The 15391-nt window shown below is 38.0% G+C and overlaps 1 protein-coding gene across 1 annotated transcript; it reads left to right on the top strand.

Moving 5' to 3' along the window:
* The first annotated feature begins 269 nt into the window (after positions 1-269).
* Positions 270-13594, top strand: LOC309450927 (uncharacterized protein C9orf85 homolog). The gene is made up of 4 exons (XM_082074171.1): positions 270-466; positions 9427-9533; positions 12277-12390; positions 13151-13594. The coding sequence occupies exons 1-4, from the start codon at positions 365-367 to the stop codon at positions 13326-13328; spliced, it is 501 nt and encodes a 166-aa protein (XP_081930297.1). The 5' UTR covers positions 270-364; the 3' UTR covers positions 13329-13594.
* Positions 13595-15391: the final 1797 nt, after the last annotated feature.

Below are 15391 nucleotides of genomic sequence, written 5' to 3'. Positions count from 1 at the left end.
GCTGCTCCCCGCCCCGCGCGGCCTAGAGAAGCGGCGCCACCTTCGCCTCACGGAGCGGCTGCACCGGATCCCGCGACTTCATCGGCTCGAGCAGCTGCCTGAGTGGCCAAGGGGGCGGCGGGGCGGGACCAGCCGCCGGCTGCAAGGGACCAATGGGGGCGCAGTCCGCAGCACCGCTCCGGCCACTGAGTCTCCCCGCCTGAGGGAGGGTGGGCGGGAAGAAGCAAAGAGGTAGCGAACCGTCGCTGGCAGAGGGTTATACAGACACCGCCCGCGGGCCAATGGTGAGGCGGTAAGGCCGGAGTGGAGGGAGCGCGGAGCGGTTCCGGGGCAAGTGTGGCCGGCAGTGGCCTTTGCCCGGGGGATGAGCTCAGAGAAAGGGAACGTGTCGCGCACGCGGCCCCAGCGGTACCAGAACGCGCACGCCTTCAGGAACGACAAGTACGACACCAGCGCCCGGCGCAAGGTAGGCGGCGGGGCGGCCCCGGGACCCCACCGCACCGGCACCGGACCGGGCTGGCCCCTCCTCTCCCGGCGCTGCGCTGGGCCGGGCCGGGCCGCCTCGCAGGCGGGCGAGGAGACGCGGCGGCAGGGGCCACCTCTCTGGAGGCGGCGGAGCGGTCGGGGGTTGAAGCGGCGGGAGGGGTTTGGTTGTGTTTGGCCACGAAAGCGCGAAGAGGAGTTGCTGTGGCCTGCTGGGCGTACAGGCGCCTTCGGATCAGTGGCCTGTCCCTCTGCGGCCTACTGCTGGAAGGGCTTCGGGATCAGAAACGGGGTCGGACAGCGGTGGGAGCCAGGAGACCTCTGCGTTTTAGTGGCGGAGAAACTTTTGGCCCATGAGTGGCCATAAGGCTCCCTGCGATTGTTAATCTGTTAGAAGCCGTCTTGGTCAGCTATCACCTGGCCACATGTCTTAGGCTGTTGCATAAGCAAATACATGGTGTGATACCTGAAGCATACTTATGATATGGAAGGCCCTCGTTAAGTCAAAAAATTACTAAGGGGAAGACGGAAATAAAACATTTGTGCAAGGAGTAAATGTTCCTTGCAATGTTGTCCGTGTGATTTCTTGAAAGGTGTTTGGTCTTCTTTGTGACGTGGTCTTACTTCAGGTGTCTTAACCTTTTGAGAATTTGTTTTTAACAACGCTGCCATCATCCATATAAATATCATGTTTCACTATGTGTACTTTTGAGACAGCTTACAAAAGACATGTGCTTTAAGGCTTTAAAAAAAAATCTTAAGTGGCTTTTCTGAGAAGTTATGTAGAAAGGTGTCTTCAGAGGTTTTATCAGTTCTTTTGTTACACATTATCATGGTTTGATATTTCACACTATTGTTAGAAAAGACCATTGTTGTCTTTTTGTTGTTTTTTCTAAGCAAGGAAAAGGAAATGGTTTACACTTTATTTTTGGAACAAGCTCTATGCTTGTAGTTGTGGTAACATAAATAGCAGTGCAGGAGAGGATGAAGACCAAGCAGTGTCTCTGAGCAGTAAAATGGAAATGGGATGTTTTGTCTTACAAGGTAAATTGAAAGAGATGAATAAAACAAAAGGCAAAATGAGCATTCTAGAAGAGGCTTATCTGGTGCTATTGCTCTTATGTCAGCATCCCTTTAACTAAACCTGACTGGGTTGTCAAAAAGAACTGAGAGAATGGGAAGAAAGTACTAAATTAAAGCAATAACACCAAAGAGGGAGCGTGTGTGTGTTTGTGTGTGTGTTGTTTTTTGGGTTGTGCGTTGTTTTTTTGTTTGTTTTTTAAAGATGTTGTAGGACTGGTTCTGCAAGTTGAACAGACTGCTTTCCTGGGGCTCAAAGCAGCACCAGTTTTGTTTATTGTGTGAGTCATTACATGATACCTGATAGGAGAGTAGTTTCCTGTCTGACCTTTACACACAAACACACGCAAAAATATCCTCAAGAATTGGTCTATCAGAAGAATCTTCAAAGAAAAACTGAATTCTGACATCAGTTTTGTAACAGAAAGAATCACTGTAATACACACATGGCTGTTTTTCTTTCCTTTTTAAATATTTTACATCGTATAGGACTGGCTACACAGTACCATGCACTCATAAGTAAACTTTTTTAAAGCTTTTGAATGTAGCAAAGATTCACTGTGGGCAAAACTGTGATATAGGATTGTCTTTTTCCTTTCTATTTCAAGTGAATGCTTTCTTTCTGTGCTTGCCAGTTCATGGAGATGGCTGAACACAGGGAGGAAGCTTCTTGAAGAAGGTACTTCCTATTACAGGGTTAGATAGCGTGTCTTAAAGGGAAAGGGTGCATTTTTCTTTCAATGTACTGTCATATACAAACTCTAATGCTAAGGGGTATGCAGGGACCTTCATAATGGTGACTAGGCCTGATTCTGCTATTCAATAAATCTGAAAAAGAGTTAGACTAAGAAAGGTTAAGTGATGATTAATGTCATAATTTAGATACAGACTATGCTGAGTGATTACAGTTTTCCATCTTTGTCTTGTGTAGTCCTGAATGATCAGATACGCCACAGGCATTCAAGGTGTGATGAGGGAAAGGAATAAATAGCAGGAATTTGATCACAAGGGTTGATAAAGGAGTGGGACATTCTTCCTTTCCAGCTCTCACTAGCTTAGCAGAAGAATGCTCAGAGCTGCTGAAAGAGGGTCATTCTCTTATCTTTGACCACTGTTATACACTGTGCAATGCAATACTATCTTGAAAGACTGCAGAATGCTTTCTAGTTTAAAATTTTTATCCTACTGCATTAGCAATGTTGAATATTAACTGCAGTAGCATCAGGTTGTACTGTGGGTGGAGTTGAGGTAGTTATTTGCAGTGTTATTGCTGCTTCTTTCAGTGAATCAGTATCTGCAGAAAAAAAATGATCTAATGGTATTTTGACTTTTCCCTGCTGGAAGTCATTATTCAGTTGTTTTGTGGGTTTTTAAGAAAGTTTTTGTGCTCTCTTTGTGACATTGACTTTGGTATCGGTTTTCTAATTCTAAAGGCCACAGATCTGATTGCTTACAGAACTTGCTGAAAGATCCATCTGTCTTTCCCCTAATGATCAGCCTTAGAAGGAAGCATTACCTTGCGATAGGCTAGTTGAGGTGGAACACCCTTGCAGTAAAGTACACTGCCTCTCTACTGTACTTGGGTAGCTGTCTACAACAGTTCTGGGAAAGCTTGCATCCTAGGATGAACTGAAGAAGGAAGAGTGAAGACAGGGTAAGATGCATGGTGTTGTTAGTTATTGAATCTTGTAATTTGTTTATGGGTGCTTGCTTTACACAGTGTGTTCCAGAAACAGCTGTTTGCAGCACTGAGATGAGGAATATACATTGTCATATGGATATACATTTTATGTAAAATATATTACATAAGTCAACATGGATGCTGGAGTAGTTCTAGAGATGAAAGCAGGTAGCATTCAATGAGAACATTTAGAACTCCTTTGTAATAAGATGGTAAACCACAAAGTGATTCATATTTACACCCAAACAACTGATCTCTTTCTCCATTTCTTTCCTCTCATTAAATGCATCCCAGATGATAATCTGCATTTCCCTAATTTTCAGAGGTTATTAACTGAACCTCAATTTCACTGTGGTGTTGATGTCAGCTACTTCTTCAGTTGTCTGTATGGATAAATAACTTGTTTCAGTGGAGTTGCTGGTCAAGATTGTGGGAAGTCAGTAGGAACAGAACAGTGAATACAGAGCTTAAGTGCTGAGTCACTGTTTGTGACTTGAAGCTCAGAGAGGTGATATAGGTAAATCGTTAGCAAACTGAAATTGTCAGATAACAGTTATTGGAGTTTGGTTAGTTTCTGTTCTTGCTGCAACATAGGGTTACTTGGTAGGCTAAAGTCTACTTTCTGGCCACCCCTATTAATCTGGGTTCAGAAGTGCATGCAGGTCTAGGTTATAGCCTTTCATGTATGGAGACATGGAGCAAGCATAACATCTATTCTGGACTTCAGCCTAACTCAGAGTGGGGTGCGTGGCTAAGGAGAGAGAGTGTGTGTGGGAGTGTGTTCAGTTATTTGTGGGGAAGAGGATGGGAGTTGACTGTTGGTCCTTCCAAGCGTGTACATTCTCTTGTTGATTACTGGCATGTTTTCAGATCCATGGTCACTGATCTGAAAAAAACCTAACCATCCCGATCTCTAAGATGGCCGTTTGGAATTGGGCTTAGAGAAAGCTTTTGATTTCATGCGTTTTAAAGTCCATAGCAATAAAACATGAATGGGCTTTAAATGCTAGCTGTATAGCCATCCATATGTAACTAGAATGGATGCAAGGAAGACTTGAAGGTTTTGGCTAAAATGTTAAATGTACTTATTTTCAGAAAGAGATGAGAAGATATCTGCGTAGAAAATGGGATTTAAAGTAATACTGATACAATACAAGATCAGGTGAAGTACTTTGGGGGACTTGATTTCGGGCTTTGAAATGTGTATTAGAACCCTGAAAAGCTGGTGTCTCATATCACAGTTTTGTGTTTGTTAGTCTGCACTGATCTACTCTGCTTTGTAGTCATCCGCTGGAGATCCTGTGGAGTTTTGTTTTTGTGAGAAGTGTAGTTATTCAGAAATGTTGCATTCAGCCTTGTTGATTGAAGCACTATCACCTGTGCTTCTGACAAGGAATTTTATGGATGGCATTGACATGGCATTCATTTACAGCAGAATAGACCACTGATGTGTGCTTAGTACTAGGAGTCTGCTTTCAATAGAGGAAATCAAAATACCCATGAGTTCACACATAATTAGAAACTTCAAAATAGGTAGTGAAGCTTCTTTGAAACCCCATCATTACATCTTGCTTGTGAGTGCTTTAATGCTGGGTTAAGCTAGGGATTATTTTGTGTGCCAAGTTAGTAGGTGTAGGTGCATGTGTTTACTTTAATACATTCTGAACTGCTTTTGGCGAGTTGTTAAATCATTTAATACTGGGTTACATGAGCATACAGAGGATGCTGTTTCCTTAAGGCAGTTGACCTGACAGTGTGTATATAACGTGCACATGGAATATTTTGTGACTGTATAATTTAAGACTGTTTATGTATGTATGTTTTGCATAATTGTAACTTCTTTGGAGAATTTGTAGACATACTCTAAGCACTATATGAGTTGCACTTGAACAGAGGTGTGGCAGAGGAAAAGTGGAAAGATCTATTGGCTGAAACAGGGAAGTGAGTGTAAAAAAAAAAAAAAAAAGAAAAAAAAGGAGAAAGTTCTGTGGCAGAAACAATATAACCTTTCAGAGGAATCTGTTTTAGACCATAAGCATTACCACCTCTTTGTGTGTGAAAGCCAGTTACTTGCATAAAAGCTGTGTCAAAAAGTTGGAAGAGAATAATGAAATTTACAAACCCTGTTCAGGTCTCTATGTAGGTTGTGGTTTTGTACCCTTAAAGGAAAGCAAGCTATTAAATGCACAAAAGAAAGAAAATATGAATATATTAAAGTTTAAACAATGTACAGAATAGTATAAAGTAAATATTAATAGGAAAAATAAGCAACAGAAGGATTTATTTGATTTAACTAATAGCTTCCCCGTTCTGACTGGAAACTGGGATACCAGGAAAGCTTCTATTCCAGTTTATTAGGAGAACTTACATATTCTGTGGTGATTGCAAAGATCTGAAAAGTCAGCTTATCCAAATCTAATGAGTTAATTAGGGCCAACTTTCTTTGCTTCTTCAGGTCTGTGCAGGTTTTGAAAGTGATATGATACTTTTTTTGGTCAAAGGAAGTGTTGAGTTTGGTGTAAAAAAACAGAGTAAATTATCAACTTGTTTTAGTAATAGTAATATTTAAATATCAGGTGTTTAGTTTTTTTTCTCAGCAAAATAAACTTAGAAGGCAAACACAAGTCAAGGTCAAACTCTGTAAATCTCCCTGTTTGCTTGTTTTACATCAATCCATCATTCTCTTTTGACTTCCTAAATCAAAAGCCTGGTAAAAGTATTGTAGAATCATAGTCTCTCTCATAGTCATATGTGCTGGGACAATGACTTAACTACACCACCCCATACTTGAAGTGCTAACATTGAGTAAAAAATACAGGAAAATGCTGAAGAGGGGGAAGAGACTGTGCTGTATATGTGCCTGTTAGGAGGAAATTAGAACTTGAAAGTCATCTGTCTTCCAGTTGTTACCTTTTGAGCAGATACCATGTGATTTCTTTTACTTGCTGTTTAATATTTGTGATCCTACAGATTGCTAGGTTGAAAAGTCCAGTCATCTTTATGCCTGGATCAGGATCTTAAGTTACACATAAATGTGATCTTCATAGCTACAATCTAATTTGGTGTAAAAACTCTTAGGCAGCATTTTGGTCAATGTTTTTAATCTTTATCTTTGCACTGGATATTTAAAGTGTCACCAAGAAAATGGAACAGTTCAGATGTGACTGTGTAGAAGTAATCTAAATACACAGACCAGTTTGATAGAGATTCATTGGCTTTATGTGGATAATGTGATTGTTGGTGTGCAATAAAATGACATTATTTTATTTTAGAGCTTGTTGTATATTACTTGTCTTCCAAAGACCTTTTTCAGCAGTGAAACAATGCATTAATGTAGAGGGAGGACTAATCATAGAATAGTTTGGGCTGGAAGGGACCTTTAAAGATCATCTAGTCCAGCCGCCCTGCAATGAGCAGGGACATCTGCAACTAGATCAGGTTGCTCAGAGCCCCGTCCAGCCTGGCCTTGATTGTCTCCAGGGATGGGTTATCTACCACCTCTTTGGGCAACCTGTGCCAGTGTTTCACCACCCTCATTGTAAAACATTTCTTCCTCATGTCTGGCCTGAATCTCCCCTCTTTTACTTTAAAGACATTACAAATTGTCCCTTCACAGTGGGATGAGGGCATCAGATAAGATGCAGGGCTTTATTGTTTGAAGCAAAAGTGAAGAAGTCACAGTAATATAGTCTTTATGTCACATTGCTAGTCTCTTGGCCTTGATATGAAGTGGTATTTTCATGCAAAGAGTATGAGTAACATGAAGAGGCATCTTTGTAATTTGGGATGGTCTGTGGTTTAGTTTGTCTGATAAAAAACAAAAGTAGAAAATAAATTAATCACCGTATGATTGTTGTATATTCTGAAGCCAGATGATAAGCATATCAGGAGAGGGAAGAACTTTCTAAAGCTCCATTAATAATAACTATGCATATTTCCTTGTTCCTTAGCAAATGTTTAGCAAAATTTATAATACGCTGCCTGTTTGACAAACTTTGCATTTCCTTTACATGAGAGGTGAAAGTAGCTCCTATTTTCTTCTTTGACACTGTTTATGCCACATGCAGTCCTGAGTGTGGCCTCTTGCATTCCAAGTGTATTATGTGTTGCTGAGCCTGTCCCTGCATCACTTAAGAACAACACTCCCATCCTCAGCTGTGATGTCAGCAGGTATTATTTGAAACAAGGTAGTTTTCAGCAAGAAAGCTAACTCCCTTTGGAAAGACAGCCAGCTGTCTTCAACTTGAACTGTTGCAGTCTTGGTATTTATTTGGTTCTGCCTTAGCAATAGTAAAAATAGTTGATCACAATAAAGAATACCTGGGAATAGAAATTACAGTGTTTATGTCTTTCTCCCCTCCTTCGTTACTAATGAATGCAAATCGGGAGAGTGAGATTGAGAATTGGGAAGTTTGGGACAGTTTGCAGGTTATTAGAAGCTTATTCAGGCTATATTACTTGGAGCCTTACTTTGTGCTAGTTAAGCACTGAAAAGAAGGCTAATCTTCAAATTGCATGAATTTTGAAAGAATGAACAGAGTCAGTGTTGGCAGCAGTTTGAATTGCCAGCCATTTAACAAATATCTGCTGAGAACTTACCAATGATTTTCTTTTCTCAGAAAGTTTCCACATTAGTGAAACGTTTGTGTTTATTGGAAAATTTAGTTCATAATGCATGACTGACATCAGAACCAGAGCTTTTCATATTCAGTATTCAAGCATTCTGCAAAACCTTGTTTCTTTCAAGTCTGTATTTGATCATTTTAAAAAAGTTTACTGTCTTTTAGCTGAACCAGCAAGCATCTGAACCAAAAGCATCACACCTTTACTTAACTGCACTGTGGGAAAATTCATACTGAATGCTTGAAGCTTAATAAAAATGAAGACAATGGGAAATAAGTCCCATGGTACAGTCTTACTTTTAAGTAGCATTTCCTCTGCCACATACATTTTTCAGAGTAGGATAAGATACTGTGTTTTTAAAGCTAGGCTTGTTCTTTTGTCTAGTGTATTGAAGTAGAACTTTTTGGAGTAGTAAGAAGCTCTTGTGGGTCGTAAAACCAGGAAGTTACTGCAGAAGCTTCAGAATGCATAGAATGACTTTATGTTATTCTTTTACAAATAAAATGAAAGCTCTAATCCCAATTAATGCAGAATGTGTTCCAATGAACTTGTAGGCATTCTAAGAAATAGATGTGTTTTAGACCATGTTAATAATGTAATTTCGGTACGGTAGCCATTTTTAAGCTATCTAAAAAAAGGCACAACATAAATTTTTTGCTATATGCATTTTTTAAATTATGAGGTTTCTACATCTGAAGTTCTGAATTAATACACAAAACAGTATGATAGATAAAGTTGCTGCTGGCATTTTTAGATAGAGAATATAAGCAGGTTGAATATACAAGTATATGTTGCTTTTGTATAAGATAACATGTAGTTTGGTGCTACTTTCCATCTCAGAATAACTTCTCTTGTGCAAAGAGTAGTAGCCAGTTGACATAATTGTATTCTTTAGGAAACAACCCACAATGTTGCAGATGATCTTAAGGTAAACCTTGCATTGTCTTGAAAATATACTGTAGTTTAAATGATCATTTTGAGGATATTATCTTAGATACTTGAGCACAAAAATATGTTACATTTTCATAAATGAAATTTTGATGAAGAGACATTGAATGATTTGACTGCAATTAATGAGTGGGTTCTACTTTATTGTGATCTGAGAAAAAATTCTGAGACTACTTTCTTGAAGTATGTAGTACAATGGTAGATTGAGCAACAGCAAGTTAAATGTTAAAGCTTGAAAGCTGTCTTCTTTTGATAAAAACTGCATATTGAAGGGCTTATTTCTACTTAAATCTGTTTTGTAAAATCTCTAGAGATGAAAAAAAATATAATCATCTACTTTTGACAATATAATACCCTAAATAACTACTACTGCTAACAAGATTATAATAATAATAATGAAGACTACCTTGAGGTAAAGGACTACCTTAACACTCTTGCCACTGAAGAAAATTACTAGCAGTAAATGTATATGAAATGCTTATGTTAATATCAAACCACTTTCTACATACTGTATTAATCACATGATGGATGCAAATACTTTCTGAGCAAGATTATACTTGTAAAAGTAGGAAATCTTCAATGTTTTCTTATTTTAATTTTTATTTATTCAGAAAATAAATGCTAAGCTGCATGATGGAGTGTGTCAGCATTGCAAAGGTATCTTGGAGTGGCGTGTAAAATTCAGCAAGTACAAACCACTATCAAAACCAAAAAAATGGTGAGTTAATGTACTTTCTATTAATTGCTGATAGTGTAGTTTGTGGACTTTTTAGAAAATATTCTAGTTTTGGGAACGCACAAGTAGTAACTGCTACCAATATGATGCTCTTCAAATTTGGGGTCTGTAATTACAATATGTATGCAATGTTAATTTTCTAATTCAGTAGTCATTAAAACTTTTGAAAAGAAAACACAATGGAAAAGCAACTGCTTCCCTTTTTGCTGTTAAGATGCTTGAATTGTGGACCTCTAGATTTCTAAAACCATCAGTGAGTCCTCCTGAACAAAAAGTGAAATGTGAACCAGTTGTAACATGGTTTTCTAAGGTCTCATTGCAAGTCAGTACTAGAGGAATCTGCACATCTGTTAACATTTGTATTTTACAAAGACTATCTGTTAGAGAAATGCAGAAAGTTTTAATTTTATGTCATATCAAAACTCATCAGCAACACTGTTCTCAACATTACAGAGGCCTCAGTTCCTACAAAATGTTTGCCATATATGCATTTTGTTACCTCTTAGCATGTTTTCTCCTTTTGTATATGAAACTAAGTATAAGTCTAAATATTAAATGCTTAGCATTGTTTGCATACAGTTCTGTTTTAAGTGTTTTTGGATAAATGCATAATAAAGGTGATAAATATCTTAAAATAATTTGTGGGTTTGTGATAGATTAATTTTCTGAAGTGGGCACTCTGCTCCCTTCTTACTTGGTCACCTACAGAGGACCTTCTGTGGCTGCACAGTGTTTCAACAGTGCAACAGTGAACTCAAAGCAACTGCAGCTGGGCTATGGTGTATGATGCAGCCAGCTTTGTCAGAGTAGTTCGCTCTGTGTTAGTGTTTTGTGCTTAGTCACATACTTCTGAAATAGCTAGGAACTGCTTGAAGAGGTTCTGTAAATGTATCTCTGCAGTTCCCTGAATGACAGTGTATTTTCTTTCTATTTTCAGTAGGTTAGAAGGGAAGGAATGTTTGTTCATGCTATATCTTCCACTTGTGAACAGTTTTTAATATGAAACCGTATGCAACAAATATTTTGGTTTTAGTAAACAATTTCATCCTTTCATGTAAAAAGAAAATATTCGGTAGAAGTCTTACTGGTTCTCAAAGTAAATATTCTGGGTTCATTCAGTGCTGATGGAGTTGGGATTTGTCCTTTTTAAACTCTTTCTCAAATGACTGTATGCATCCTGTTTTAAAGTACTGAGCTGTAACAAATCATGTTGTGATGGATCTGTTTCTTTTACCTCTTCTCTGCCTATCCCCAAAGGAAAAAAAAGCAGGCAAAAAGCATGCATATCAGAGAAAAATTGGAAATAGAAAAAGTCGCAAAGCTGCTTATGACAAAATATGTGATGTTTTCTGTCATTTTTGAGCAAGTAAATTGGGCTGCAGACTGTTCTAGCTCTACAGGTGGCAGTTTCTAGCCACACTACAGCAGTACAATGGCTGAGTGGGCTGCTATAGTGAGAGGACAAGAGTACGAAGATTTTTCAATGGATAAAGCTTCTAGGTTAAGTAAACACATTACGGACATTCAAAATGTGACTATATGAAAAAAATTAATTCTTCACGTCACAGACAATGGGAATGGAGGACTTCTCTACACCTCAACTTATTTTTAGCTTTTTAACTCTTCAAAATTATAATTGTTAGAAAAACCACAAGTTATCCCTACTCTACTTTTATTTCAAGTATTTAATTATTACAAATAAAAGTATTTTTAAAAAAAGTTTATCCACCTTGCATTGATAAGTGCCCCTGTTTGGTGTCACATGGCTGGGAAGAACTGTAAACATTTTTTTAATACTAGCACAACTGAATATAGAAGAAATAAATCAAAACCCTAAGTAGGCATTTCCAGTGGCATCTAACTGCAGGTATTTCCTAGGGGACAGTTAGTGCATCTCTCCTTATAAGGCATGCAGAACCACTTGATATTTTCCTTCAGCCTGTTTTAGCCAAGTCTGCAAATCCACTGTTCAGAACTGTATGCTAAGTCTTTCCTGACAGATTTTGAGTGCCTGAGGATCCAAGAAAAATTGACTTTTAGGACAGCACCTTTACATGGGATGTATAGTTTTGGGTTCTGTTCTCCAAAAACGCAAGACTTTAGAAATGTCAGCCGAATGTAAAGCCATAGCATTTTAGAAGTTACTTAATCTACAGAGTTTTATTGTATCTTGAAAAATAATAGGCAAAACCCTATACATAATTAGGTTGGGTATGTTGGCTCTGTTCAGAATACAGTTTCATTGAGGCTTATATTCACAGAAACCAAACTTCAGCACTGGCCTTGCGTATTTAGAAGCTCAAGAGAAGGACATTGTCGTGTTTGAACTGAAAGCTTTTTGCTTGTAAATTGTATGCATCTTTTTATACCATATTCTTGTTTTCTTTTATCATTAAACCAGAAATTGTTATGTAGCTTTTGAAGTAAAACTACCTACTGAAATTAATGGAAAGGTTTATTTTGTTACTTTAAACATAAAAATTCTTGATTTTATGTTTCCTCTTCAGTTCTTGTTTTAATAATTCTTCTTGAAAAAGGTACAGGAGAGAGAAGACAGGCAATGATTTTAATAGTGCTGCTGTTAAAACACCAATTGTTTCTTATCAAACCAGCTTATAACATGTTGTTCCTCTTTTGAAAAGTATGTCTATTTTGTCTTTGAACACAGACTGTTTAATAAGTGTCCACAAATATTTTTTTAATTGTATTTTCTTTCTCTTCACAGTGTGAAGTGCCTCCAGAAGACTGTAAAAGATCCTTACCATATTATTTGTCGACCATGTGCTGGTAAACTAGAAGTTTGTGCGAAATGTGGAAAAGAAGAAGAAATAGTAATTCCGTAAGTAGTTCATAGGTTACATAGTTTCAGTACTGCACTGTTTATCCTGCTTTTATTAAAGCTTGTTTGGAAACTGCCAAGAAGCTGTTGTACTTTGTGCCATATTCTGAATAATCTTGACAGGAGTCAGTAGGAGTCATGACCCTCACTTTCTTCTGCTGAAACTGTGGATGAAATGCCTGTTGATGATAGTGGGGCTGGGCTAAAAAAAGTCTTAATGGATAAGACACTTTGTGTTAATACCAAAGGGTAAATTGAAAATCTTTCTTTGGAACAAAGCATTTCAAATGGATTTTGGTCTGGAGCACCATAAAATATGCATAAGCCAATTTACTGTTTGCATTTTGTCTGTCATTTGATGATTTAGTTACTAGTGAGCAGAAAAACTAAACAAGGGCTGATATTGAGCAGTTTCTGCAATATATTTAGCAGGCTTTTGTTTTTTCTTGTTCTTTTACTAGAGTTCTCTCCATATTGAACATCCTGTATTAATTTATGAGTTTATGACAACTGGCCAGCCTTTGCATAGTTGGTCAAACTGTTTATATATCTATTCTTTTTTAGTCACAAACTTTTTCCTTTATTGTCTTTTATATCTTTCCTATTTAATGTGAAAGCAACTTCAGGTTATTGTCCCTCTCCTCTTCCTCCCCACCCCTTTTCATCCCTGGTAGCATATTCTACCTTCCATCCCATTCTTGTTTAAAAGAAAGGTAAATTTGAAAAGTGTGTGGTGATAACATCCTCTTGCTTTTTGCAGGATTAACAAGGGACAAGACAGAACTGAGAGTGTGACTACTAAAAATGACCAAGACAGCAGTGGATTGGAGTCCAAGCTGAATTTTGATGCAAACTTCAGTAGTACAGACAGTGATGAAGATTCTGATGTACTTGAAGAACAATTTAAAAGTATGAATTTTCAAAGGACAGAGATCTAAAAGGTTGAGTTTATATGAGAGACAATAAAAAATGGTGAACCAATGTTTACCTTAAACTGCTCTGAAAACCTGTTTTGCCTTCTAAAGTCCTTGCATATAGATCTTGGCACTGTATTTTGACATATGTTGGGAGTTTTGTATAAATAATTTTTTTGTATTAAGAGCAGAATTTCTTGTGAAAACCTTCAGAAATTGAATCTTAAAGCGTGTTTATTTCTTACCTGTAAAAACTTACTGTTTCTCTGGAATAAAGCCTGTTTGTGTAATTGTTATAAATTCGATATTACGTGACTGTTGTATTGCTACTTGGAAAGCTCTGTGAAAGTCTAGAATAAATACAGTGTCTTGTCATACAAAGGAAGAGCTAAACCAACTGTAATAGTTCGCTGAAGGAAGAACTTGTGATTTCCGTCAAGGAGTTTCCAAACAGGGTCAAAATACCAAGTGATCATTACCCTTCACTCTCTTGTTTCTTTTCTGTGCTAAAATGGCCCTGAGTGCCATCACCAGTACAATAAATAAGTATGCATTACAAATTTGTGACCTTGTTACTACTAATGTTTTGAAAATAAACAATCTGAAGACTATTTAGAATTTCCCTGAACAGGTCTCACCTTTTCCTTTGCAGATCTAAGGTAGTTTGATCTGATATGAAAACACTTCTTTAGTGTAGGGATGCTTATGTAGTTACTTTCCTCCTGTTTTTCAGTTTTTCCTGGGGGTTATTTCAATGTAGATTAAGCTCTAGGAAGAACTTAACTGAATTTCCTGCTCTGGTGGGGGAATTCGACTAGATGATCTTTCGAGGTCTCTTCCAGTCCCTAACATTTTGCGATTCTGTGAATGTGCAGTAGCTGTCTTCATGTGATTCCAGATGGTTTGATCTCTTCTCTACCTCTGTGAATAAAACTGAGTAAGTGCTTCCTAGTAATTAAACGGTTTAGCCTGTGACAATATACTATGCTATTTTAACTAACTGCATAACAGCTACACCTGCTATGGTGTTCTACCTGATTAGTAGTAGGGGGTAGAAAATACCAGAGGCCTCTGCAAAATGGCAAAAGGCTGGGCTAAATGTCCCACACCAAAAACTCCCTCAGCTGTGCCCCAGAGCCAGCAAGAAGAGCAGGACCAACTGGAAGGCCCTGACTGTATATGAAACATGATGCTAATGGGATGGAATGCTCTCATTGATCACTATGGATGTCAGTGAAGCTCTGCCCCATCCATGTGCCCCTACCTCAGTGCCTCACACCTGTGGGCAGAGTGCTCAGAATGTCCTTGGCTCTCAGACCAGAGCAATTAAAATCATTAACTCTGTGCTGGGGTGTTATCTCCTGTTCTCAAACTAAGTCCAAATAATGAGCATGCTAGCTATGGAAAAAAAAAAGTGTCCAACTGCAAGAAGAAAATTAACCCATTTTCAGTCAAACCAGCACAGGCATGGAAAAATTTTATTTCTAAGCTACCTTCTTCAAATTAATTGTAAGGGACTTCAGCTCTGACATAATTCCCCCTGCAATGGGGGAAATACTGAAACTTTGTCCTTTGCGTAGAGATAGCCACCCTGTGCCTCCTGTAGTTGCCTTTAAAAAAATGTAATTACTGAGATGTGGAGTACTAAGACATTCAACAGTAAACACCTTAGAAACTGTTCTAATTTAAAGGTCAAATTTATTATTTAGTGTTGACAATAATAGGCAACACAAAAATTCTTGTAATCAGTCATGAAACAGCTCTTACTCTTTTTTTTTTTAACCATATGTGCTTGTCACTGCACATAAGACCTTCTCTTAAGATGTTTTAAAATAATTTTTTATTTATTTATATTTGTCTTTCACTTTTTAATGTACATTGTAGCACCCTTTTGCATTTTCTAAACTATTGGTAAGTTTGTATCTTAAATTTATATTTTGTGATGATCTCTAGGGAGTAGTAATCTGGGGTCTTTTTGTTTGTTTGTTTGGGTTTTTTTATGCTGCCCATCTGCTGTTGACGAATTTGATTCCCTAAGATTATTTTAATTTTTTGTCCCATGTAGATATTTTGCATAGGTAGATTTT

The sequence above is a fragment of the Streptopelia decaocto genome (assembly GCF_964273445.1).
Source record: "Streptopelia decaocto genome assembly, chromosome: Z".
NCBI lineage: Eukaryota > Metazoa > Chordata > Aves > Columbiformes > Columbidae > Streptopelia > Streptopelia decaocto.
This window is presented reverse-complemented; position numbering and strand designations above follow the sequence as displayed.